The sequence below is a fragment of the Scyliorhinus canicula genome, chromosome 13 (genome assembly GCF_902713615.1).
Source record: "Scyliorhinus canicula chromosome 13, sScyCan1.1, whole genome shotgun sequence".
Classification (NCBI taxonomy): Eukaryota; Metazoa; Chordata; class Chondrichthyes; order Carcharhiniformes; family Scyliorhinidae; genus Scyliorhinus; species Scyliorhinus canicula.
In genome coordinates this window covers 151,722,340-151,749,337 of record NC_052158.1, presented here as the reverse complement: position 1 = coordinate 151,749,337, position 26,998 = coordinate 151,722,340, and the positions used below count along the sequence as shown (strand labels likewise).

Sequence of the window (26,998 nt, the reverse complement as noted above, 5' to 3'; positions counted from 1 at the left end):
TTAAGTTGACTTTTTGGAACATGTTTTACCCATAAGATATTTCTTAGTGTTTCTTTCTGGTTTGAATAGAATGATATAACATTTTGGAGCAAATATGCAGATAAGCAAACCAAAGCTTGATGCCAAAATGGCAAAGATCTCGACAGCGACAGTGTATTTTCCAGGAGAACTGATGTAGGCTGGAATAAACGTCAACCAAACTGCACAGAAAATTAGCATGCTAAAGGTGATGAACTTCGCCTCGTTGAAATTATCCGGCAGCTTTCGAGCTAAGAATGCGAGGACAAAGCTCATGCAGGAGAGAAAGCCGATATAACCCAGCACACAGCAAAATGCTGTCACTGAGCCTAAATCACACTCAAAAATAATCTTCTGGTTGTAATATTTGGTCTGCTTTACTGGAAATGGCGAGGACACAAGAAGCCAGACAACACAGATTACAACTTGGACCACAGTGCAGAGCAGGACGCTGAGGATTTGCTGCAGAGTCCCAAACCATTTCATCATGTTATTGTTGGGGAGAGTGGCTTTAAACGCCATCAGCACCACCAGCGTTTTGGCCAGCACACATGAGATGCAGAGGACGAAACTGACCCCAAACAGTGTGTGCCTCAGCATGCAGGACCACACTGATGGCTGGCCGATAAAAGTCAGCGAGCACAGGAAACACAACATCAACGAGAGGAGAAGAAGGAAACTGAGTTCGGAATTGTTGGCGCGAACAATCGGAGTCTTCCTGTAATACCAGAGGACCCCTGCAACAGACACGGTGCTGGCTGTTCCGAGCAAGGACACAGTCGTCAGTGTGATCCCCATCGCCTCTTCAAATGAGAGGAACTCAATTTCTTTCGGAATGCATTCATTTCTTTGTGGATTGGACCAGTGTTCCAGTGCACATGGGACGCAGTTTAGTGAATCTAAAATCAATTAAAAATATTGATAAACAGCTTTCAATCCACAACAACATGAGTTTGCAAACATTTAAACATTTCCCTCATTTTTCTTTCTTGCATTCTGACAACACCAGGTTAAAGTCCAACAGGTTTGTTTCGAATCACTAGCTTTCAGAGCACTGCTCCTTCCTCAGGTCAGGAGCAGTGCTCCGAAAGCTCGTGTTTGAAACAAACCTGTTGGACTTTAACCTGGTGCTGTAAGACTTCTTACTGTGCCCACCCCAGTACAACGTCGGCATCTCCACATCATTTCTTGGATTCATTTGAGTCCCATAGAATAATTTGAGATATTTTAATTAGTTTCATCATGTGTGTGTCATTAATGCTGACAAAAACAATGCTTTCCCTCGTCAAGTGCTGAATTCCAGTGTCAAGTTGTCCCAGGTCAGGTGTAGCAAACAATAACATCCCTTTGTCCTGAACCTTTTTTGCCCAATATATACACTGCCTTATTGCAATGAAACACTTTGGGCGGGATTCTCTGTCCCACCGGCCCCGTTTTCCGGTGCGGTGCACCCCCGCAGTGGACCAATGGGGTTTCCCATTGTGGCCACCTCCAGGCGGCAAAGCGGAGGTTCCCGCCGACGGAGAATCCCATAGCTTGCCTTTCCTATGTTTGCGATGTTACTGAGTGAAATTGCTATTATGTTGTCAATTTGAGCTAAACTGGAGGAGGTCATGCAAGACAGCAGACATGTGTCCCCTAGGAACTTGGATGAAAATGTCTTGTGCATTTACCAAGAGAAAAAGCTTTTATCCAAACCTAGGCTTGACTCAAAACCTAATGTAAAACACCATTTTCCGGTACTTACATCATATTACTTATAGAGTTGCATTCATATTTGAAGAATGAAAATATTGAAGGATACAGTGAAAAGAATGGAAGGAGGGGATTAGAACAGTCAGCTTCACTTGAAGTTCCCAAGTTACTATTCACTATGTGTGAGCCTGGGCTGTGACAATAGGTAAGGTAACAAGCGGATTCTAACATGGCACTCAACAGACACCCTGGGGGGGCTCTCCGTTCCTGAGGTGTTGATGCCGGGCAGAGTTTGTGGACTTCCACAACAGCAAAACTAGCGCCACACCTGGACTGATACAGCGACCGTTGAGGGGCTTGCACGTCGCCACATGGAACACAATCGATTCCAACGAGAAATGCTGCCGAATTTGCTGGGTTCGTGATTGACACTCAGAAAACTGACAAGCAGCAGCCACATATATAAATTACATTCCCACACCCACTCATCCCAGCCAACAAGATGGCACTGGCTCCACTGGAGCGTGTCCATCTCCCTGATGGGTCGTGGGGTCAGAGGGCACCTGGTGGGGGATGCCCTGAGGGGGGACCCATACAACCTGTGGCCCTGGGTTAACAGTGGGCTGTCAGCAGCATGCGACGCTGCATGTCTGCCTTGCAGGCCGCGGCAATGGTGCTCCGTGCCCATTCAGCCTGACCCCACAAGCACCTCCTGGCCACCCATCCCCGCTTCTCCCACCGGCCCCGGTAGAAGCTCCCTGGCCAGTGGCACAACTGTCAGCAAACTATGGCGATGTTGGACACTTTCTGTACCCCCTCTCTCTCCCTCAGCAACCATTGCGCTTTTTAAAAGCACAAGTGAATCTCTCGGTCGGGAATTCACCCCAGTGGAGGTGGAGCCTTACAGAGGTTCCAGAGAATACTGGGTCAGGCCCGCTAATGATATGCCAATGGTGTTCACTGTACGTGCATTCTGGAACGCATTGACCCTACTGTCAAGGCACCAGAGGATTGCGATTTGGCATGAAACTGCCGCCCGCCACAATTTCAGCGGCAAAACCGATTCTACGCCCAATTGCCTTTTCTGAGTCTGGCGCCAGCTGATGGAGAAGCCCGCCCTCTATGTCGGGACTTCTAATCTGAGTGGCTGCGTTTGCTATTAACCAGAATGCTTATCAGTGGCCTTTTTTTTGCTCCAACAGTAATTCTGGCTGGGATGAACTATAAGACCATAAGACATAAGCCATTCAGCCCAACGAATCTGCTCTGCTACGCAGTGAGAGCATGGCTGATCTGATACAGTTCTCAACTCCACTATCCTGCCTTATCCCAATTACCCTTGATTCCCTGATTACATTTTTTTCTATCTCAGCCCTGAACATACCTAATGACCTAACCTCTACAACCCTCTGCATTAAAGAATGCCACAGGTTCACTCCCCTCTGAGAGAAGTTCCTCCTAATCTCTGTCTTAAATGGCCAAGCCCTTACTCTGAGATCATGTCCTCTGGTCCTTGACTCTCCCACAAGAGGAAACATCCTCTCAGCATCAACCCTGTCGAGCTCCCTGAGAATCCCATATGGCTCAATAAGATCACCTCTCATTCCTCTAAACTCCAATGAGTACAGTTCCAACCCTTCAACGTCTCCTCATATGCAAATTCCTCCATACCTGGGATAAACCCAGTCAACCTTCTCTCTACTGCCTCCAATGACAGTATGTCTATCCCTAGATAAGGGGACCAAAACTGTTCACTATATTCCAGGGGTGGTCTAACTACTGCTTTGTACATTTTTAGCAGGACTTCCCTATTTTTAAACTCCATTCCTTCTGAAATAAGGGCCAACATTCCATTTAGCTGCTTCTCAATTACCTGCTGAACTTGTAAGCTAGCTTTTTGTGATTTATGCACGGCGACGCACAAATCCGTCTGTGCTGCAGCTTTCTGCAATCTTTCACCATTTAAATGACATTCAGCTCCTTTATTCTTCCTACCAAAGTGCATAACGTCATATTTTCCTTCATTATATTCCATCTCCCAAGTTTTTCCCCACACAGCTAACCTATCTATATCCCTCTGTAGACTTTCTGTGTCATCCTCACCACTTGCTTTCCCATCTATTTTTGTGTCTCCCGCAAAACATCCACATTCAAATGTACAGTCACATTGGGGCTGTTTAGCACACTGGGCTAAATTGCTGGCTTTAAAAGCAGACCATGTAGGCCAGCAGCATGGTTCGATTCCCGTAACAGCCTCCCCGAACAGGCGCCGGAATGTGGCGACTAGGGGCTTTTCACAGTAACTTCATTGAAGTTTACTCGTGACAATAAGCCATTTGCATCCCTCGCTCAAGTCATTGATATGTATTGAAAATAATTGTGGCCCCCAGAGCAGATCTCTGTAGCACTCCACTTCAGAGGGCAGTTAAGAGTCAATCACATTGCTTTAGATTTGGAGTCACATGTAGGCCAGACCAGGTAAGGATGGCAGATTTCCTTCCCTAAAGGACATTAGTGAACCAGTTGCGGTTTTACAACAATCAACGGTGATTTCATGGTTATTATTAGACTTTTTATTCCAGATTTTAATTGAATTCAAATTTCAGCACCTACCATGGTGGGATTTGAACCCAGGTCCCCAGAGCATTACTGTGGATCTCTGCATTGGTAGACCAGCAACATTACCACTATGCCATTGCCTCCCCTGGTCCAGCATCAATACCACTTAGCCCAGCTCTCTGTCTTCTATCAGTCACAGTAAGAAGTCTCACAAAACCATGGAAGTCCAAAAGGTTTATTTGAAATCACAGGCTTTTGGAGCACTGCTCCTTTATCAACTGACGGATACTGAGTGATTTCAAATAAACCTGTTGCACTTTAATCTGGTGTTGTAAGACGTCTTACTGTGCTCACCCCAGTCCAGTGCCGGTATCTTCACATCATTCTATCACTTCCCCAATTTCCTATGCATGCAACCCACAAAACCAAGGGGATATTAAGTCGCGTGGTATTTCACAAAATGATTTTTTGGAAATCTAAGTATATTACATCTACTGGTTCCCTTTCATCTTAACTGTTCATTACCACCTCAAAGAATTCTAATAAATTTGTCAGGCAAGATTTCCCCTTCATGAAGATGGATTGACTCTGCTTGATTATATTATGCATTTCGAAATGTTCTTCAATTACATCACAGTAGCACAGTGGTTAGCACTGTTGCTTCACAGCCCCAGGGTCCCAGGTTCAATTTCCGGCTTGGGTCACTGTCTGTACGGAGTCTGCATGTTCTCCCTGTGTCTGCGTTGGTTTCCTCCGGGAGTTCCGGGTTCCTCCCACAGTCCAAAGACGTGCGGATTAGGTGGATTGGCCATTCTAAATTGCCCTTAGTGTCCAAAGGGATTGGGTGAGGTTGCTGGCTTATGGGTATGGGACGGAGGTGTGGGCTTAAGTGGGGTGCTCTTTCCAAGGGCTAGTGCAGACCTGATGCACCGATTGGTCTCCTTCTGCACTGTAAATACTATGGGCGGAATTCCCTGACCATCCACGCTGAAATTGCACTCGCATCGGGGGCGGAGAATTACCCAAAATAGGCCCCCATGCCGGCACGTGATTCTCTGGCAACCGGAGAACCGCCACCATTCGCACGCGTGCGATCGAGGCAGCGCCGGTTGGGGGCCGTTGGAAAAGGCCCCCTCCCGGTGATCCTCCGCGATCGACCGGCCGAGTTCCCACTGGCGTGGTCCCAATGTGGTTCCTCCCGGTGGGAACTTGGAGTCACGGCTAATGTGGGCGTTATGGTGGGGTGTGTGGGTATCGGACACGGGGGGGGCCTCAACGATGGGCAGGCGCGCGATCAGGGGCCACCGATCGGTGGGCCATCGCAATCCGAGAGCGACCAATCTTCCTCCGCGCGGGCCCACCGTGTGGCTCTGCCATGTCGGTGGCGCCCGCGCCGAGGTGGGCTGCCGCGCGCATGCGCGGACGTGTCGTCTGTGCAGCAGGGCCCCGCCGGCAGCTAGAGCTGTGTGACACATGCCAGAGACCTGCTGACCCGTTGGAGAACGGGAAATCGTCCCGGATTTACAGGGAAAAAGTCCGGCGTGATTCTGGCCCATTTTCCGGCGGGCGTGGGGACTTAGTCCACGAGAAGGAGAATCCCGCCCTATGTCTATGTCTAAATCCTTGATAATGAACTCTAAGATTTTTCCCAATGACAGAAGTTCAGTTAACTGGTCCATAGTTACTTGGCAGTTACATTGGCAGTTTTCCAATCCTCTGAGATTTTTCCAGATTTAAATGATTCTTGGAGGATTACTAGTACAATCATCGTAGTCCCAGATGATCATAAACTGTTTTCCCCTGTGGGGGGGAGAGCTGGCTGGCAGTGATTTAACCTGAGGATCACCACACCTCGGCGAGGGGCACGGTTGAGAAGGCGGGGAATAACAGCTCTTCATGAATAACCTCAGTCAGTACGGGAATTGAACATGCCCTGTTGGCCTCGCACCGCACCACAAACCAGTTGTCCAGCCAACTGAGCCTAGCCGGCCTCCAGATTATTACCAGTGCATCCTAACTCAACAAGAGTCAACCTCGAGGCCCCTCTTCCCTATACGTGCAATGCACTGCATTTATCCATTGTGTCATAGTTAGAAGTGAAATAGCGCACAGCACAGAAGGAGAACTTATGGCTTATTGTGCCTGTGTTCGCTATTTGAAAGGGCTAATAATAGAATCATAGAATCCCTAGAGTGCAGAAGAAGGCTGTATGGTGCATCGGGTGTTATGGTGTTAAGGGTAAGATCCTGGCATGGATAGAGGATTGGCTGACTGGCAGAAGGCAGAGAGTGGGGATAAAGGGGTCTTTTTCAGGATGGCAGCTGGTGACTAGTTTTTTTTTTACATAGAATTTACAGTGCAGAAGGAGGCCATTCGGCCCATCGAGTCTGCACCGGCTCTTGGAAAGAGCATCCTACCCAAGGTTAATACCTCCACCCTATCCCCATAACCCAGTAACCCCACCCAACACTAAGGGCAATTTTGGACACGAAGGGCAATTTAGTGTGGCCAATCCACCTAACCTGCACATCTTTGGACTGTGGGAGGAAACCGGAGTACCCAGAGAAAACCCACGCACACACGGGGAGGCTGTGCAGACTCCGCACAGACAGTGACCCAAGCCGGGAATCGAACCTGGGACCCTGGAGCTGTGAAGTGATTGTGCTATCCACAATGCTACCGTGCTGCCCCAGGGGTGCCTCAGGGGTCTGTGCTGGGACCACAACATTCCACAATATACATTTATGATCTGGAAGAAGGAACTGAAGGCACAGTTGCTAAGTTTGCAGATGATACAAAGATCTGGAGAGGGACAGGAAGTATTGAGGAAGCAGGGGGCTGCAGAAGGATTTGGAAGGATTAGGAGAGTGAGCAAAGAAGATGAAATATGATGTGGAAAAATGTGATGTTATCCACTTTGGAAGGAGGAATGGAGAATTAGACTATTTTCTAAATAGGGCAATGCTTAGGAAATTAGAAGCACAAAGGGACTTGGGAGTCTTTGTTCACGATTCTCTTCAGGTTAATGTGCATGTTCAGTCAGCAAATGCAATGTTAGTATTCATGTCGAGAGGGCTAGATGACAAGAGCAGGGGTGTACTTCTGAGGCTGTAAAAGGCTCTGGTCAGACCCCATTTGGAGTATTGTGAACAGTTTTGGGCCCCGTATCTAAGAAAGGATGTGCTGGCCTTGGAAAGGGTCCAGAGGAGGTTCACAAGAATGATCCCTGGAATGAAGAGCTTGTCGTATGAGGAATGGTTGAGAACTCTGGGTCTGCACTTATTGGAGTTTAGAGGGATGAGGGGGGATCTTATTGAAACTTACAGATACTGCGAGGCCTGGATAGAGTGGATGTGGAGAGGATGTTTCCACGAGTAAGAAAAACTAGAACCAGAGAACACAATTTCAGACTGCAGGGACGATCAAAACAGAGATGAGGAGGAATTTCTTCAGCCAGAGGGTAGTGAATCTGTGGAACTCTTTGCCGCAGAAGGCTATGGAGGCCAAATCACTGAGTGTCTTTAGGACAGCGATAAATAGGTTCTTGATTATTAATAATAATAATAATAATAATAATAATCACTTATTATCACATGTAGGCTTCAATGAAGTTACTGTGAAAAGCCCCTAGGCGCCGCATTCCGGCACCTGTTCGGGGAGGCCGGTACGGGAATTGAACCCGTGCTGCTGGCCTTGTTCTGCATTCCAAGCCAGCTGTTTAGCCCGCTGTGCTAAACCAGCCCCTGAGGTGTTAGGGGTTATGGGGAGAAGGCGGGAGAATGGGGATGAGAAAAATGTCAGCCATGATTGAATGGCGTAGCAGACTCGATGGGCCAAGTGGCCTAATTCTGCTCCTATGTCTTATGGTCTTATTGGTCTGCAATGGCCCTTGGAAAGAGCACCCTACTTAAGTCCACGCCTCCACCCTATCCCTGTAACCCAGTAATCCCACCAAACCTTTTGGACACTCTAAGGGGCAATTTAGCATGGTCAATCCACCTAACCTGCACATTGTTGGACTGTGGGAGGAAACCAGAGCACCCGGAGGAAACCCATGCAGACATGGGGCGAAAGTGCAAACTTCACACAGGCAGTCACTCGAGGCCGGAATTGAACCAGGGTCCCAGGAATTGTGAGGCGCAGTGCTAACCACCCGTACCACCGTGTCGTCCATTAACACACTCCCCTGCTCTCTCCCCAAAGCCTTGCAAATGTTCCCTTTTCATCTATCTACCTAATTCCATTGTGAAAGTTACTCCTGAATCTGCTTCCACCAGCCTTGCAGGCATGCCGTTCCAGATCATAACGATTTATTACAAAATAAACATTTTCTTCATCTTGCCTGTCATCCATTGAGTTGAAGCAAATAATTACTTTCAAGCCTAATTATAGTAACAGGCAATCAAAAGATAAATCTATATACCTGTTTCATTACTAATTTCACCATCAGCACATGGTAGACAGTCAAAACAGCAGATCTGTTCCCCGTTTCGAATTGCTTTCCTTGTTCCGGGAAGGCAATGTTTACTGCATAATGACTCTGGGGCCTGGCATGTCAATGAGAAAGAAACAAATGTGTGTATCATTTCATAATGAATAACTGAGCAAATTCTAGAAATAGTGAGAGAAGATTTCCTCTGGTGCACTGTATTACTGACATTGTAATATAGTAGTTTTGTTTTCTGTGCCTGGCAAAATTACAAAAGAGTGGATTATAATTTCACTGGCAATTGAGATCAGAAGAAATGCTACCACGAGAGTAACCACTGGGTGGAGTTTCTGCTTTGAGAATTGTGAAATTGCACCCAAAATGTCACTGGTGGCTGGGGTGGCACGGTGGCTCAGTGGTTAGCAATGCTGCCTCACGGCGCCAAAGACCCAGGTTCAATCCCGGCCCCGGCTCACTGTCCGTGTGGAGTTTGCACTTGTGCAGTATAGGTGGATTGGCCATGCTAAATTGCCCCTAAATTGGAAAAACAAATTGGGCACGTTAAGTTAAAAAATAGACTTGCACTGGTTGGATTACACTTCTATTTACTGCTAAAATTGCAGAATCAAAAAAGGAAAATCATCCATGAACTAGTGCAAGATAATTTTCACCTTTCAATTAAAATGTATCCCGAATGTATTTAAGAGTGGCAATCCAATACAGCTGATTTATCAAATAAACTAAGTAACTGTTGATCAGATGTCCTTGGCTGTGAGTGAGAATAACCGAATAACTTAGAATAACTGAAAATGACTCAAAAACTAGATGAACAATTTAATAGTTTTGATGACATACGCTAATCAGTTTATTGGCAACCCAGAAGGAAAATAAAACAGTTTGGACCAACAGGCTTATTTCCCAGTTTTTATTGGTGTTCAATTTTAAGGTGTACAAAACCAGTTCAGGCCAGTATTTCATTTCCCCTTTTTTTTAACCATTTATTTTTCCTCCTAGGAAATTATTTTCTTTTTTGTTATGCGAAAACTTTCAAAATGTGCTTGCTGCTGCCTGCAGCATAACTCAGAAACTGAACACAATTTGGAGACCTTTCCGAACCTACACAATTTACGGAGGCTTGCGATTTCAACCTGGAAACATAATCAGTTTTGTGGGCAGAGCTTACTGCAGTTGAATGAATAATGAATCAGAATGAAAGTTTGTGGAAAACACGATCTTAAAAAGTTTTGTGTGCAGCTCACATGTTTCAAATTTCTCAATGGTCTGCACTAATTTGACCGATCCTGTATGGATTACATTGTTATAAGCAGCTAACATTATCGGCAGAGAAGAACCAGAGCAGGTTTTCTGCAAGGTGATTAGAAAAGTCATAAAGTGACACTCATATTTTTGGAAAGATCTATTTTGGTTATTATACCTATATTATGATAAGCATTAGAGATGATCAAATTTGCACAGTCTTCCCACAGTCCAACGATGTGCAGGTTGGATGGGTTGGCCATAATCAGTGCACGGGGATAGGGTGGTGTAGTGGGCCAAGTTAGAGGGCTTTTTTTGGATGGTCGATGCAGACTTGATGGGCCGAAAGGCCTCTGTCTGCACTGTAGGGATTCTATGGCTTGTAAGGAATAGCTTACATTCCTATCCCATTGAGAAATTGACAATCCAGTTTTTAGAGTTAGCTTATTTAAGATATCTAAAGGTTCTACAAGCTTAACTTAAATTTTTTTTATTTTTTATAAATTTAGAGTACCCAATTAATTTTTTCCAATTAAGGGGCAATTTAGTGTGTTCAATCCACCTACCTTGCACATCTTTGGGTTGTGGGGGCGAAACCCACGCAAACACGGGGAGAATGTGCAAACTCCACACAGACAGTGACCCAGAGCCGGGATCGAACCTGGGACCTCAGCGCCGTGAGACTGCAGTGCTAACCTACTGAGCCACCGTGCTGCCCCCTACAAGCTTAACTTAACAAGTAGAATGAAAATGCTGATGGAAAGCAAATGTCGGATTCTAGATCTGATGAAAATCAAAAATTTACTCTGCATATTGTGAATGGTATTAACAGGCCTTTAAAATAGACAAATAAGTGCAATGATTTACCTCAACTTTTCCACCAGCCCAGATGATCGCCGTTTCATTTACCACAAGATCTTGACCTGAATCTGTAGCTGAATCAAAATGTCCCACATGCACAAATCTGACTGAACCATCTTCGTTCTTCTGCCAGTTCACAATGTCATAGGTTGCAACAATGTCACCGTTCTCATCAAAATAGATCTCTTCTCCCAATTTAATGGCATATCTTACTTCTTTCAAGTAATGCGCGAGCTTAGTGAAAATTTACAAGTTAGAACATCGGCCAACAGGGTGATAGAACTTCCTCACAAAAGCATCACAAACTATCAGTTTTACTTCTTCTTAATGAATTAATTGGCTCAAATTCCTGCCATTCCCTAGATTGCAGGTTTATTGCTAGAAATTTGCAGAGACAGAGGGAAGGTGACACAAAATGGGTGCTAGCAAATCAACAGTCGATCTTACACCTCGCACAATGGGTGGAATTTAATGTGTATGATGGGGTTCCCACCAACCAGTTAGAGAAATGCTGGGAATCTCAGTTCGCTTCTCTCCGAGAGACCTGACACAATTATCAGGCAATCAGGCACTTACCTGGACACTGTAGGGCCTCCCACACCACAAAATCCAAAACAGGGCAGTATTATTGGTCAATCAGCTCCCCAGTGCCAGGAGCACCACCCGGTATTAGAACATAGAACAGTACAGCACAGAACAGGCCCTTCGGCCCTCAATGTTGTGCCGAACAATGATCACCCTACTTTAAACCCACGTAACCCGTATACCCGTAACCCAACAATTCCCCCCATTAACCTTACACTACGGGCAATTTAGCATGGCCAATCCACCTAACCCACACATCTTTGGACTGTGGGAGGAAACCGGAGCACCCGGAGGAAACCCACGCACACACAGGGAGGACGTGCAGACTCCACACAGACAGTGACCCAGCCGGGAATCGAACCTGGGACCCTGGAGCTGTTAGCATTGATGCTAACCACCATGCTACCGTGAGGCCCCTGCTTTATTGTAGCCACTGCTGCCTTAAGGATCAATGTGCTGCATCTCAAGATCAAAGTGAATGTGGGAGGCATGGGGGTCTCGGGCATTGGAAGCGAGGGGGTGGGGCGGGGACATTTAACGTGCTCCCCCAGCACCCATGATGCTAAATCTCTCAATTGAAGTCTGAGTGCCTGTGAATGCCAGACATGCCTGGTAGGCTGCTGGCAAACCGGACAGGCTTTGCTGCGCCATTTCCCCTCATGGCAAGTTCCTCCCACCTATCGCCCGTTGAATACTAATTTCAGGGCTTTAATTGACCGCTGGGTGGAAAGGTCACCCGGCATCGTTCCTGCCTTGAACTTGATGAAATGAAAAATGAAATGAAATAAAAATGCTTATTGCCACGAGTAGGCTTCAAATAAGTTACTGTGAAAAGCCCCTAGTCGCCACATTCCGGCGCCTGTCCGGTACGGGAATTGAACCGTGCTGCTGGCCTGCTTGGTCTGCTATAAAAGGCAGCGGTTTAGCCCAGTGAGCTAAACCAGCCCCTGGGTGATGTGAAAAGATAGTATAGTCTCCAACTGGCAAATTGAATCGGACACCCCTTGCATCCGAATTCATCTCTGTGGGGTTTATTGGGGGGTGGGGTGCATGTGGGCACTTAAATTCCATCTGATTTTCTTTTGCATTGACTTCAAAGTGAGACTACAAACATTTTTGCATTTCTGTTAACTAAATGACAAACGGTTGAAAGCATTGGATATTGTAAAGGCTGTGGGGGCGGACAATATTCTGGAAATAGTACTGAAGACTTGAGTTCTGAAACCTGTCACGCCCATAGCCAACCCTCCCCTGTAGAGGTACAACTGTGGCATCTGTCCACAGATGTTTAAAATTGCCCAGTATGTCCTGTCCACGATAAAAGCAGGACAAATTCAATTACCGTCCCATCAGTCTCCTCTCGATCATCATTAAAGTGATGGAAGAGGTCATGAACAATGCTATCAAACAGTTCTTGTTTAGTGATAACTTGTTCGCTGATGCTCAGTTTGGGTGCTGCCAGGGTCACTCAGCTCCTGAAGTCATTACAGACTTGGTTCAAACATGGACAAGAGAGCTAAACCCCATTGGGATTGACTGCCCTTGACACCAAGGCAGCATTTAACTGAATGTGGTATCAAGGAGACCTAGCAAAACAGGAGTCAATGGAAATCAGGGGAAAACTCTCCACTGGTTGGAGTCATATGAGTAAAAAGGAAGATGGTTGTGGTTGTTGCAGGCCAATCAGTTTGGTTCGCTGATGATTGCACAATGTTCGTCACGATTTGTGACTCCTCAGACACTGAAGCAGTCCACATGTAAATGCTATAAGACATGGACAATATCCAGGTTTGGGCTGACAAGTGGCAAGTAACATTCGCACCTCACAAGTGGCAGGTAATGGCCATCTCCAGCAAGAGAGAATCTAACCATCACCCCTTGAAACTCAAAATTACCATCACTGAATTCCCCCTGCTATCAACATTCCGGGTGTTACCATTGACGAGAACCCAAACGGGACCAGCCGTATAAATACCGTGGCCGCAAGAGCAGGTCAGAGGCTAGGAAACCTAACTCCCCAAAGCCTGTCCACTATCTACATAGCACAAGTCAGGAGTGTGATGGAATGCTATCCACTTGCCTGGATGAGCGCAGCATGAACAACATTCAAGGATGTGGAGATGCCGGCGTTGGACTGGGGTGAGCACAGTAAAAAGTCTTACAACACCAGGTTAAAGTCCAACAGGTTTGTTTCAAACACGAGCTTTCGGAGCGCATTCACCTGAGGAAGGAGTTGCGCTCCGAAAGCTCGTGTTTGAAACAAACCTGTTGGACTTTAACCTGGTGTTGTACAACATTCAAGGAGCCATGCAGGACAAGGCAGCCCCGCTGGATTGCCATTGACAGACATTCACTCCCTTCACAATTGATGCACAGTAGCAGAGGTGTGTACCATCTACAAGAGGCACTGCACTCTTGTATTTAAAGTGGAGATGAATAAATATTTGATATTTTGAGGATTAGAGGGATATGGGGAAATGGCACAGGAAAGGAGTTGAGGCTGGCATAGATCAGACACGATCGTATTAAATGGCGGGGCAGTTTTGAGGGGCCTGGTGATCTATTTCTGATTCTGTTTCTTGTGTTCTTGCAGGAACTCACCAAGGGTCTTTGACAGCACCTTCCAAACCCACAATTGCTACCTTCTAGAAAGCCAAGGGCAGTGGATACATGGGAACATCATGATCTGGAAGCTCCCCTCCAAGTCACGCATCATCCTGACTTGGAAATACACTGCCATTACTTCACTGTCGCTGGTTCAAAATCATGAACTCAATCCCTAACAGTACTGTTGATGTATCTACACCACATGGACTGTAGCAGTTCAAGAAGGTCACCACCTTCTCAAGGGCAATTAGGGATTGGCAATAAATGCTGATCTGGCCAGCGCACCCCACATCCCCTGAATGAAAACAAAACTCATTTAGCTTTAATAACAGTAAAAGACCATTATACCCATCTTACCATTCATTAAAAACAAACTGTACTGTGCCCTCTTCCATTTACATGGGAGTCAAAGAAGAGGTAATTGAGCCTTTTAGAGAGAAGGCACTTAGTGTCCTCCTCGATGATGACAAGCCCCACAGTACAGATCAGCACATGTCCAGCAACCCCATCCAAGTGAGGTTCTCTGCTGATTACTCCTAAACTTCTGGCTGGGTCAGCACATGATGGCATCTTGTCATCCCAGTATAACCACCTGAATGCCAGGCCAAGATGATGAAGCAGTGACAATGTCACGAGACTAATAATCCGGACGTCCAGGATAATTATCTGAGGTCCCGGTTTCAAATCCGACCATGACAGCTGGGGGGATTTCATTTAAGAAATCTGGAACTAAAAACTAGACTCAGTAATGGTGACCATGACAACTATCATCAATTGTTGTTAAATGTGGTTCATTCATGTCTTTTCGGGAAGGAAATCTGCAATCTGGTCTGGCCTAGATGTGACTCCAGGCCGACAGCAATGTAACTGACTCTTAAGTGTCCCCTGAAATGGCTTCCAAACCGCTCAACTTAAGGGCAATGTGGAGTGGACAACAAATCTTCGCCCAGCCAGTGAAGCCCACATCCCATGAACGAATAAAGAAAAACATTTTTGCTTGATGATTTCCCATCTAACATTTTTCTTCCCTTTCTCCCTGTCTCTTTTGTACCTCAGTGTCGACATGACCCTTGAGCCCGCAGCACAATTGAACTTTATAGATTTTAAGTTGTTTTGGAATTCAAAAAACACTTTACCTGCCAAGGTTTGACGTCGAAGATGTTGGCACAAGTCTGATTTTCAAAGGGGCCCTTACCATTTTCACATGAATATAAATTATGAAGAGAATGCGCTATCGTGTACACTGCTTTGTACACATTGTATGAAATTCTTAATTCTGACACATCGGAATATATATTGTAAGTATTGGTTAGCTCTTCTAATCCAGTGCATTTTTTCTGAGATGATATCGATGCAGGTTTCCCTTTCTGTTCAACTGCCATCCCAAAAGAACAGTTAAATATAACTTCCCACAATTCTTTCACAAAGAGATTATTTGGAGTTTTGAAAGGATGCACTTGAAGCAGAAAACTTCTCAGGCCTGGAATTTCTGCCCTGTGGATTGCGAATCCGATTGTCCCGCTCAAAGACAGGAAATTTTCTTTGGTGGCAATCAAAGCTGATGTAACCCAGGCCTCACTCGCTATCCATTGTCTACCGGTGATGTTTTGCTTTACGACCTCGCTGATCAAAGGGTACGCATCTCCCTCAAGAGCAAACATGACAATGACCCTCGCGGTAGATGCCTTGATGTTCTCTGTTATTTGAAGTATCTTTCGCCTGGAGTATACCTTTGGAATTACTTCAGTAAAAGCAATGCAAACGCCAAGTTTTCTGACTTCATCGCTGAATGCTTGAATTGCGTTGTGACTGTAGTCGTCATCACCCACGATCGATCCAACCCAGGTCCAGCCAAACCGCTGCACCAGTCGGGCAACGCCCTTAGCCTGGTAGGCATCGCTTGGCATTGTTCTGAAAAAGGCCGGAAACTCGTTTCTGTTACTGAGACAGGTACAAGATGAGAAATAGCTGACCTGTGGGGGAAACAAGTCAAAGACATATAATATTTCATTAACAAAATAAGAAATAGGAACAGAGCTAATATTAGGACAAAGTATGAATGCAGTTGCAGAAAACACAATAGAATGGTACAAATTATTGAAAGAAATTGAAGAGGAATTTTAACCCACAGACAAATAGTTAATACAAATAGTATGGATGCAATGACAAACTCATAGAATTTACAATGCAGAAGGAGGCCATTTGGCCCATCGAGTCTGCACAGGCCCTTGGAAAGAGCACCGTAGCGAAGCCCATACCTCCATCCTGTAACCCAGCAACCCCAACCTTTTTTTTGGACACAAAGGGCAATTTAGCATGGCCAATCTACCTAACCTGCACATCTCTGAACTGTGGGAGGAGCACCCAGAGGAAATCCATTCAGACACAGGGGGAAAGTGCAAATTCCGCACAGACAGTGACCCAAGCCGGGAATCAAACCTGGGACCCCGGAGCTGTGAAGGAACTGTGTTATCCACTGTGCTACCGTGCCCCATCCCATTCCTTACTCAGAAACTGAGTAAGAACATGAAGATAATTGAAAGGGTGAGTTGAAGAAAGGTGGAGGAAGCTCACGTAAGCAGGAATTGATCTTTCAGGCTAATTGACCTGTCACTGTGCGGTATATCTTGTGTCATTCTATTTAAATCAGGCCGTATTAACTTGGAAGATGGGATATATTGAGATCTCAATGTTCACAACTTTCTCCTCTTCTTAACCATTCAGCACTGTCCAAACCCACATCCACAACTAGGTCAGGAAGTCACGTTCCTCTTGTCCTTTGGAACTGCTCAGTTCAATTGGATTTAGTTATACAATGTATGACCTTCTTTTCTTCTTTTACACACGTGACAATCCTCAAATAAGTAAAACGAGCAAGTTCATTTCTCACAACATTTACGTTGACAAACACTCTGGTCATCAACACCCACAACTAAGGATATTTCTCAAATTCTGGTTGGCCTCACAGGTCCAGTCTAAAGCACAGAAATTGAGCAGGATCACTGTTTTTTGCATTCTATCTAGTTAAAGCTAATATCCCATCAACCCATCCCCAAGATTGTACAGGCTGATAACAGAAAATATCAAAGCTTTCCCATAAACAGTGGTCACTTAGATAGAAAGAGTAAAATTATTGGTTAGGAAAAGAATTAAAGGTCCAAGGTAACTTGTAAAAAAAGAATGCTACACTTGGGCAGCACGGTAGCATAGTGGTTAGCACTATGGCCTCACAGTGCCACGGTCCCAGATTCGATTCCCGGCTTGGGTCACTGTCTGCAGAGTCTGCACGTTCCGCCGTGTCTGCGGGGGTTTCCTCCGGGTGCTCCGGTTTCCTCCCACAAATCCCTAAAGACGTGCTATTAGGTAATTTGGACATTGTGAATTCTTCCTCTGTGTTCCCGAATAGGCACCATAGTGTGGCGACTGGGGGCTTTTCACAATAACTTCACTGCAATGTTAATGTGACAATACTTGTGACAATAAAGATTATTGTTATTATTATTATAATTGGGTCATAATTGGAGTGGCAATCACAATCAGATTATTACTTCTATTTCCTTGCACTGAAATGCAGCTGCAACCTTCCGACTCAGGCCAGGTGAGAAAGGTGCAGTGCAGCGGGTTACTAAGGCCTTCAGTCAGGTGCAGGAGAGTTGAGGGAAAGGAAGACACATCCTAGCTGTGGTAAAGTAGGTAGGTTTGAAGGTCTAGAAATATGAGAAGCCAGGAAGAAGCTAAGTGTTGAAAGTGAGTGCGTAGGATGGTGTGGGGGGCTGAGTGGGGTGGGGAGTGTCGGAGTGGGTCGGGTTTGGGGGCTGGTGGTCAGTTAGGGGGATTGGCTGGTCAGTGGTGGGTTTGGTCAGTGGGTTTTGGTCAGTGTAGGGGTCAGTGGCTGGTCAGTTGGGGGAGATGTCTAGTGGCTATGGTAGGGTGGTCAATATGGAAGGGTGAGCAGTCAGAGTTGTTGTGTGTTGGGAAGGGTATTCAGGAGGGGTGGCGGGATATTTGGGGGGGGGGTAGGGTTGGAAGTTGGCCGTTGTTGTCAAGAGAATAGTCTGGAGGTGGGGAGGGTAGTTGGGGGAGTTTGGGATTGTTGTGAGTAGTTAGAGATTGGATGCAGTTTGTGGAGGGAGGGGAAGGTAGTCAAAAGGAATGGGAGGATAGTTTGAGGGGGGGCTGAAGGGCAATTGAGAGGGTGATCAGGTGGTCCCATGTGGGGTTGGGAGGTTATTTGGGAGGTTTGGAAGCTAGTGAAGGATGGTGAGGGTAGCTTGGGTTTGGGAGTGGTCAGGGGGTTGGGAAGAATAGTTGGGGTTGAGGTATATTCTGGTAACGGGGAGGGTAAATGGGAGGGTGAGTGTGTAGACAGGTGAATGGGGAGGGTGGTCAGGGGTGCAGGTGGACTTTGAAGGTGGTAGGGTTGGCAAGGGTACTGTAGAGGGTCAGGATAGTAGTTGGTCTTTCCCTGGCTGGTGAGTGAGGGCAGTTGGGGGAGTAATTTGGAGGGATGGGGTGAGGGTACTTGGGAGGGTAAAGGGAGAATGTTGTCATGGAGATCCTATGGGGGTGGGTGGGGGGTTGGGGGGGGGGGGGGGGGGGAGGTTGGCAGAACTATAGCTACCCTAGAGTTAGAAGTGGGTTTAATCCTTCTAGGTTTTTCTGGGTAACTATTTCTGTAAGACAATCAGAACCATTTGGAGACTGCAGTTGAAATTACATTATTGGACGGTTCAGATTGTAAAGCAATTTCCAGCAATTGCTGTGCGATCCATACATGGAGAATTCCAGGGAGGGGGTGGGTGGGTGTTTGCCCCCAGTGTAGCTTTGGTGTACTCCCACAGGTACAATGCTGTGGAATTCGTAGGTTATAGAGCAAGTCATAAATTACTTCTCTGCTTCATCCCAAAATAATATTTTCTTAAGGAGTCAATAAAAACTGCCTCCATCATCTCCGAAATGACCACCGCCTCACTGAAATTGACAAACCCCCAGATTTTCAGGGATTAGTTTTTAATTTATCTCTCCCCACCACTTGATTTGATTTGATTTATTGTCACATATACCGAAGCACAGTGAAAATTATTTTTCTGCGGCCGAGGGAACGTACACAGTACGTACATAGTAGACAAAAAAAAAGAATAATCTACAGAGTACATTGACAAATGGCACATCGACAAACAGTGATTGGTTACTGTGCGGAACAAGGGGCCAATCACAGCGAATACATGAACAAGGACAGCATAGGGCGCCCAGGCCAGATGCCCTCTCTTTCTACTGTTGGGACAATGTGAAATAGCTTGACACAATGAATGTCATCAAATGTCTTTTGATTCCCAAAGCATCAATTAGACTTGGTTGCAGTCCACTCTTTTCAATTGAGAACTCGATAGTTTACACAATCCCGCGTTAAAGCTGAGCCCCATTAAATGGCCTCTGATACAAATGTCAACCCACGTTCTCTATCCTGGGACACTGATCAACCTCCATCATAGTGCAAACATCTGGTACTGTGAAGGGAACCTGGCTAAGATCTGAAGCGATTAAAGTAACTGCACTGTTTTTTGATTCATTTTCTGGGATAGCTGGTCAAGAAGATGTAAAATTCAAATTTGTACTCGGCATGACACCAACGAGTGGAGAGATTTCCCCCTGATTCCCACTGACTGTAGTTTTGCTAGGGCTCCTTGATCAAATGCTTGTTGTCACCCCCTCTGAGTTCAGCTCATTGTCCATGTTTAGACGAAGGCTGTAATAAGGTCAGGAGCTGAGTGACCATGGTGAGATGCAAATTGAACATCAGTGAATAGGTTATTACTGAGTAAGAGCTGCTGATGGTTCGGTCCATGATACCTTCCGACAATTTTCTGGTGATTGAGATTGACCTATGGGGTGACAATTGGCCAGGTTGAATCTACCTGCTTTTTGTGGACTGGACATCCCTGGGAAATGTTCCATATTGTTGGGTAGATTCTAGTTTTGTAACTGTACTGGAACAACTTGACCAGGACCACGACTAATTCGGGATCACAATTCTTCAATACTATTGCAGAAATGTTATCAATGCCCAACACCTTTATAGTGAAGTTATTGTCTTTGGTTTAAAAAAACCCAGAAAGACAGAGTAGGGGCAGCATGGTAGCATAGTGCTTAACGCTATGACTTCACAGCGCCAGGGTCCCAGGTTCAATTCCCGGCTTGGGCCACTGTCTATGCGGAGTCTGCACATTCTCCCCGTGTCTGCGTGGGTTTCCTCCAGGTGCTCAGGTTTCTTCCCACAAGTCCCAAAAAACGTGCTTTCAGGTAATTTGGACATTCTGAATTCTCCCTCTGTGTACTCGAACAGGCGCCGGAATGTGGCGACTGAGGAATTTTCACAGTAACTTCATTGCAGTGTTAATATAAGCCTACATGTGCCAATAAAGATTATTATTGTTTTAATTTCTTAAATGGTAAGAGGTTGGGAAGTGTTGATGTCCAAATGGACCTGGGTGATCTTGAACATGCATCTAGATGTGGCGAGCAATTAAGAAGGCAAATGGTATGTTGGTCTTCATTGCAAAGGGATTTGAGTACAATAGCAAGATTGTCTTGCTGCAGTTGTATAGAGCATTGGTGAGACCACATCTGGAGTATTGTGAACAGTTTGGTCTCACTTACCTTAGGAAGGATATACTTGCTGGAGAGGGAGTGCAACTAATCCCTGGGATAGCAGGATTGTCTTAGGAGGAAACATTGAGGAAATTAAGTTTGTATTCTCTAAATTTTCAAAGAATGAAAATAAATCTCATTGAAACTTAGCCAATTCTAACTAGGGCGTGACAAGGTAGATGTAAATGCAATGCTTCCCTGAGCTGATGAGTCTAGCACCAGGTGATAAAGCCTCAGAATAAGGGGCTGGCCATTTAAGACTGAGATGAGGAGGAATTTCTTCACTCCGGGATGGTGAATCTTTGGAATTCTCGAGCCCTAGAGGTCTGTGGAATCTCAATTATTGAACATGTTCAAGATAGAAATCGTTGCCATCACAAGGATGCCATTAGCATCGCTGAATTCTCCCATTACCAACATCCTAGGAGTTACCATTGACCAGAAACTGAACTGGACCAGCCATATAAATACTGTGGCTTGAAGATCAAGTCAAAACCTGATAATTCTGCATTGAGCAACTCACCTCCTGACTCCCCAAAGTCTGTTAACCAAGGCACAAGTCAGGAGTGCAATGAAATACTCTCTACTTCACTGAATAAGTACAACTCCAACAACACAGGAAGCTCAACACCATCCGGAACAAAGCAGATCATTTGATTTGCACTCCCTACACCAGAAATTCACTTCCTTCATCACCGATTTATAGGATGAACTGTAGTAACTCATCAAGGCTCAAATGAGAGCACTTCCGCAACCACCTTGAACACCATCACCTGCCTGTTCCCGTCCAAGCCATACACCATCCTGACGGAACTATATTGCTGTTCATCCCCTGTTATTTGGTCAAAATCCTGCAACTCCATCCCCAACAGCACTTTGCTGTACCGACACCACATGGACTGCAGCTATTCAATAAGGTGGCTCACCACCACCTTCTCAAGGGCAGCTATTGATGGGGCAATAAATGGAATCTAAATCTAAATGTAAAGCAGATTCAAAATGTAAAGTAGATGGATCTCGGTGTCTTTGTTCATGAATCACAGAAAGGTATGTAGGTACAACATGAAATTAAAAAGGGAAATGGAATGTTAGCGTTTATTACAAAAGGACTGGAGTATAAAAAGTAGAGAAATGTTGTTGCAATTGTATAGCAAGTTGGTAAGACCACATCTGGGGTATTGTGCCCAGTTTTGGTCTCCTTATTTGAGGAAGGATGTGGTGGCATTGGAGGAAGTTCACAGGACGTTCGCCAGATTGATTCTGGGGATGAAAGGTTTGACATATGAGGAGAGAGTAAACAGTTTGGGCTTATACTCGCTGGAGTTTAGAAGGATGAGAGGGCATCTGAGCTAGGTATATAAAATACCAAAAGGGATTGATAAAGTAAACATACATCAGATGTTCCCCCTTGTAGGGCAATCGAGAACAAGGGATCACGGATATAGGTTGAGAGGTGGTAGATTTAAAACTGAGATGAGGAGGAACTGCTTCCCGCAGAGGATGGTGAATTTGTGGAACTCGATGCCCCACAGTGCGGTGGAGTCTGGTCATTAAATGGTTTCAAGAAGGAGATAGATATATTTATAATAAAAAAACAGGTTATAGGGATATGGGGAACAGGTAGGGAGGTGGATTTGAGACCAGGAAGAAATCAGCCATGATCTGATTAAATAGCGGAATTGCCTAATTCTGTGCCTAATTATGTTCCTGTGGTCTAGCCAGCAATGCCTGCATCGCTGTAAAGAATACATTTTAAAAATGCAGAACTTAAGGAAGAATAGGGAGCACGCCTAAAATCCTGAACAACATTCCTTCTTAAAAGACCATCAAAAGCAAACTAACTTCTAATTCAATAAATAAACCCTGTCTTGGGGAACAAAATTGTCTGCAAATTTGCCAACAATTACGTGAAAATTCTTTTTTTTAAATGTGAAGTACTTTTGGTCTCCCAAAGACAGGAGAGCAAGTGTTTTTGTTCTTTCTTTCATGCGTGTGGCCCGAAGTTGCTGTTCATAAACATGATCTCACCATTGGAATATTGAAGGACATCATGGTTCTTGCTACAACCAAAGATTGCGTTGACCCTGAGTCACCAACAATCACAGGGATGGAGGAAGTTCCCTCACAGTTGTAATTGGAGGCATCTTCATACGGTCCACTGGCTAATGTTAATGCTGCCCTCAGTGAATGAGTCGGTGTGGTACAGGTGTCATAAATATTATAACCTAAAGTTATATTTGGTAGGAGCATTGGGTCTTTGTTTATTTCTTGCAGTGCAAAGATCATCGTCTGCATCCAACGAAAAGACCTGGAATTGAAACTGAGAAATAGACGTTCATTGGTTAGTTGCTGTTTTACAAATTTAAAGCTTAGAAGGTTTTACATATCATGGGCTGGATTCTCCTGTCGCCGAAGCTGAAATCGCATTCGGCGATCGGCCGGAGAATCACAGTTCCCGACCAAATCGGGGGCGCCGTGCCATGTGTCGATGGCCTCAGGACATTGCCTGAGGCTCCGCCCTCGACTGGCCAAATTTCCGACGCCGTCGTTTTGGGGCAGCCTCATCCGTTGGAAGTCGGTGTGGTAGCTGCAGACTCAGTCCAGCACCGCCACAGTCGGGGGAAGGCTGATCCGCAGGCAGGGGGGACATTATCAGGGACTGGAGGCACTGTGGGGGGGGGGTGTGGTCCCATGATCAGTCAAAAGGGGGGACTATTTTGTGGGCCGGGTCCGCGAACGGCCGCCGCCATGTATCACGGCACGTGGATGCTCTACGCTACCTTGATGCTCGCCCCAACGAACAGAAGATCGGTGGCCGTTTTACGCCATTTTTCCTGTCGTAAAATGCCACTGTTCCCGCACTGGCGTGGGGACATAGCCTCAAAATTGGAGAATCCATCCCCATGTGTCAGACCAAAATAATTCACATATAAATAACGTACCGTCATCAATTTGACTGGGAAAGAAAGAATTTAATTGCAGCCTGCTGGACAATGAAATATTTCAGTAGCTGCTAAAATTATTAAAGTTATAACTTTTGGTTTAGCTAATGAGGCTCTGGTCGCTGATCAGAAAATTATGGGATGGGTTATATGGGCTTTATTGTGTGTCCCTCTGAGTAAAAAGTTGAGGGCACTTGCTTGTGATCTCAAGATCTGACCCAGAGCAATTTTACGCTGGAAGCCAATCAATCAGGTCGGCGGCAACGATGCAGCCCCAGCAATGCCAACTAGGAGTGGTGATCACTGTTGGGCTTACATGCAGTCTCACCATGCTGAGGAGACTAGATAACTGTCTCGGCAAAAGGAGCGGGGACAGGGAGCAGGGCTCAGGTTCAAAAGGCAGGAGGGAGAGTTAAGAGGGGTTGACCGAGGAAGGTGGTGTCTACAATGGGTCTAGGGGGCCCCCAAAGGAGATTGTCACTCTGATCCAAGACCAGACGGCACAGCAAAAGCTGTTGGTTTTCTAGTATGATGTGGCCTCCTACTGCCATGGGTAATATAGCAGAGGGTGCTGAATGAAGCTTGTAAGAGGCCATTGACTGGCTACTTACAGTCTTAACTTGGCCCATGGGAGGGCTTGCTGTCCGATATCTCTCCCCCACTCTTCATATCTCCCCATCCCCCTGTCAGATTTCAGACCGATCGGGGTTGGAGGGTAGACGGCCGGAATGACTTCAAACCAGCATCACGTTTGCACCATTTCCATCTTCTTTTGCCTTGCATCATTATGCTTTTGTCACATAATCATTCTATCCAATCACAGGCCTTCCCTTGGTCCTTTACCTATCCCCATTTTCACTGTGGCTCTGAACGTGCCTAAAAGCTGTTCATCTCTAATAGCCTGCGGTTGGAATGAAAGGTCATCGCTCTGAAATGTCAACTGTTTCCTGCTCCACAGCCTGACCTGCAAAGTATTTTCATCAATTTCCATTGTTATTTCTCTGAATGTGAATTTTGACACCTGGAACTTACAACAGAAATTTGCATCAAAGTTAAAATGAACCTATTCCACGTTAATGCACTCCGAGCAGTATAACTTAAATATAAACTCTGAATAAATGTCAAATCCATTCCGATATCGTCCTCCACTACTTTAACTTATAGCAATAAGTGCCGTATAATCTGCCATCTAAATTTATTTCCCAGTAGATTGCTATGAACATCTTAGGATAGTTTTGTACTCAGCACTAATTAGCAATAATTTGTTAATGTCTCCTTGGAGACAACAAAATTAAAAAATAATTGCTGCTTCAGAACTCGCCTATCTCCCGATACAGTGATCTCGTCAATGTCGCGCAAGAAACTTTCTATTCCATGAAGACTGACCTTTCAGTTCATAGATGCCATTGCAGGGGTCACAAAGAAGGAGAATATTTCATTTAATAAGCGCACCGGTGCCAAAATAAAATTTAATTGCAACATAATAATAAAACTTTAAAGGCAAAGATGCCATTTTTAAAAAATATAAATTTAGAGTGCCAAATTCATTTTTTCTAATTAAGGAGCAATTCACCTACCCTGCGCATCTTTGGGTTGTGGGGGCAAAACCCACACAGACACATGGAGAATGTGCAACCTCCACAAGGACGATGACCCAGAGCCGGGATCGAACCTGGGACCTCAGCGCCAGCGTGCTGCCCCAAAAGTTGCCATATTTAATTCAAAAACATAGTGGAGTAATTTCCCTTTAGCTGTGGGCAGAAAATTGGCTTTGACTTTTCAATCTCGGTTGATGTTGCTAACATGATCTGAACATTCCGTGACATGAACATCCTGCAAAACAATTGATAGTATGTGAAATCCGACTTGTGCAATGGCACAAAATGGGTGAAGCTGCATCACCCATCTGTTGAAAGAGTAGCGTAGTCACTGTTGTAAATAATGCAGAAGATTGGAGGAATGGGATGGAAAAATGGTCCTTTAAATGTTAATTTGCTAAGTTCCAGATACATTCATTTTTCCTCAAAAGGTGAGAACACCTTCTAGTCAACCTATTTCACAACAGAATGTGAAAACATTAAAATGAGATGCCCAATTGCTAAGTTTGCTTACTAAATTCTACTGGACAATCTCGCTGGCATTTTTCACAAATGCATAATGAAAAAAAAACAATAAGACTACACTCAGAGATTGAAGAAAATTTTCCATCACCTGGTATTCAACATTATTGCAATGATAATTCCTAGTGCCCTGAGATTCTTATGATTATATTTACCAAGCTAAATCATACTAATACATTATTGGCTATTTCATTACAAAGGTATATTACTCGGCATATTAATTATATTCTCATAGAGGTATGGAAATTTTGCACATTTGTGTCTATAAGTTTTCTACCTCCTCACCATACTGATCCTCATCACGTTCTCATGCTATTTCATCTTAGTATTTCCTTCTTTGACCTGGTGATTGGCCCAACTTTAACAACCACATATAATAAAGTCTCATATCCTAATATCTGTGAGAAAATAAAAACTTTCTAATCACCTATTCTTCAAACAGATTGTTACTAAATGTTTATTCACACTCCGTAAAAATTAAGTCTTAGTCTGTAGTTTAGATAATTTAGATAGGGTTAATGATTTGAAATCACATGAAAATATTCACCGTAATCATTTGAGGTGTGTTCCAGTGTAAACAAAATACAGGACACCCTTACATCCTGACTTACCCGTCACAGACTGGTGGTGATGGTTCCTCGTGGAAAGACAGGTTTGGTTGAATTGTTCGAAAATGAATAGGAAACAAGCCTGTCAGGACAACATCGCCCTTCCTGGAGACTCCAGAAAGATCGAATTTCCCTTGGTGTCTGCACATTGGATCAGATGCTTCAGCAATGGCAGACTTCAGAAGAAACAAACTCAAACACAACGGGAAACACATTCCCATATTTCTCATGCAGCAACTATCACTCTGTTCCTTTCCACCCCTCATTTATACTCTCTCAGCAGATTAACTACTGTCAAGTGAATAGATGGATGATTAAACGTAACAAGCAAACCCACCTGAATAGCTCAACACTGCCCAAATCACCAAAGCCTTCATCCCACCTGAGAATAGATATTACCTGAAGAATGCACAATGTTCTCATTTAGATCTCCATGGATAAAGGCAACGGAAACTACTCTTTACTTCAGAGTCCTAATATCTTCTAAAATAAGAATTAGAAAGCCCTGCCCTCCTCCCAGAAGGCTCGGTTGGTTTACACGATGCGCAACTTAATCATGAAGGTAGAGACCCCAGATTGGATCTGTGCTGAATTAACGAATCCTAATCAGGGCAGTGTTTGGCCAGGAAGACACAGATTTTCATTCTTGTGTATCAGTCCCTTAAAAAC

General features: G+C 45.0%; 1 protein-coding gene across 1 annotated transcript; it reads right to left on the bottom strand.

Moving 5' to 3' along the window:
* Positions 1–26,550, bottom strand: LOC119975985 (extracellular calcium-sensing receptor-like). The gene is made up of 6 exons (XM_038815987.1): positions 26,333–26,550; positions 22,688–22,979; positions 15,148–15,984; positions 10,826–11,053; positions 8,696–8,819; positions 1–917 (listed from the first exon to the last, which is right to left on the bottom strand). The coding sequence occupies exons 1-6, from the start codon at positions 26,548–26,550 to the stop codon at positions 1–3; spliced, it is 2,616 nt and encodes an 871-aa protein (XP_038671915.1).
* Positions 26,551–26,998: the final 448 nt, after the last annotated feature.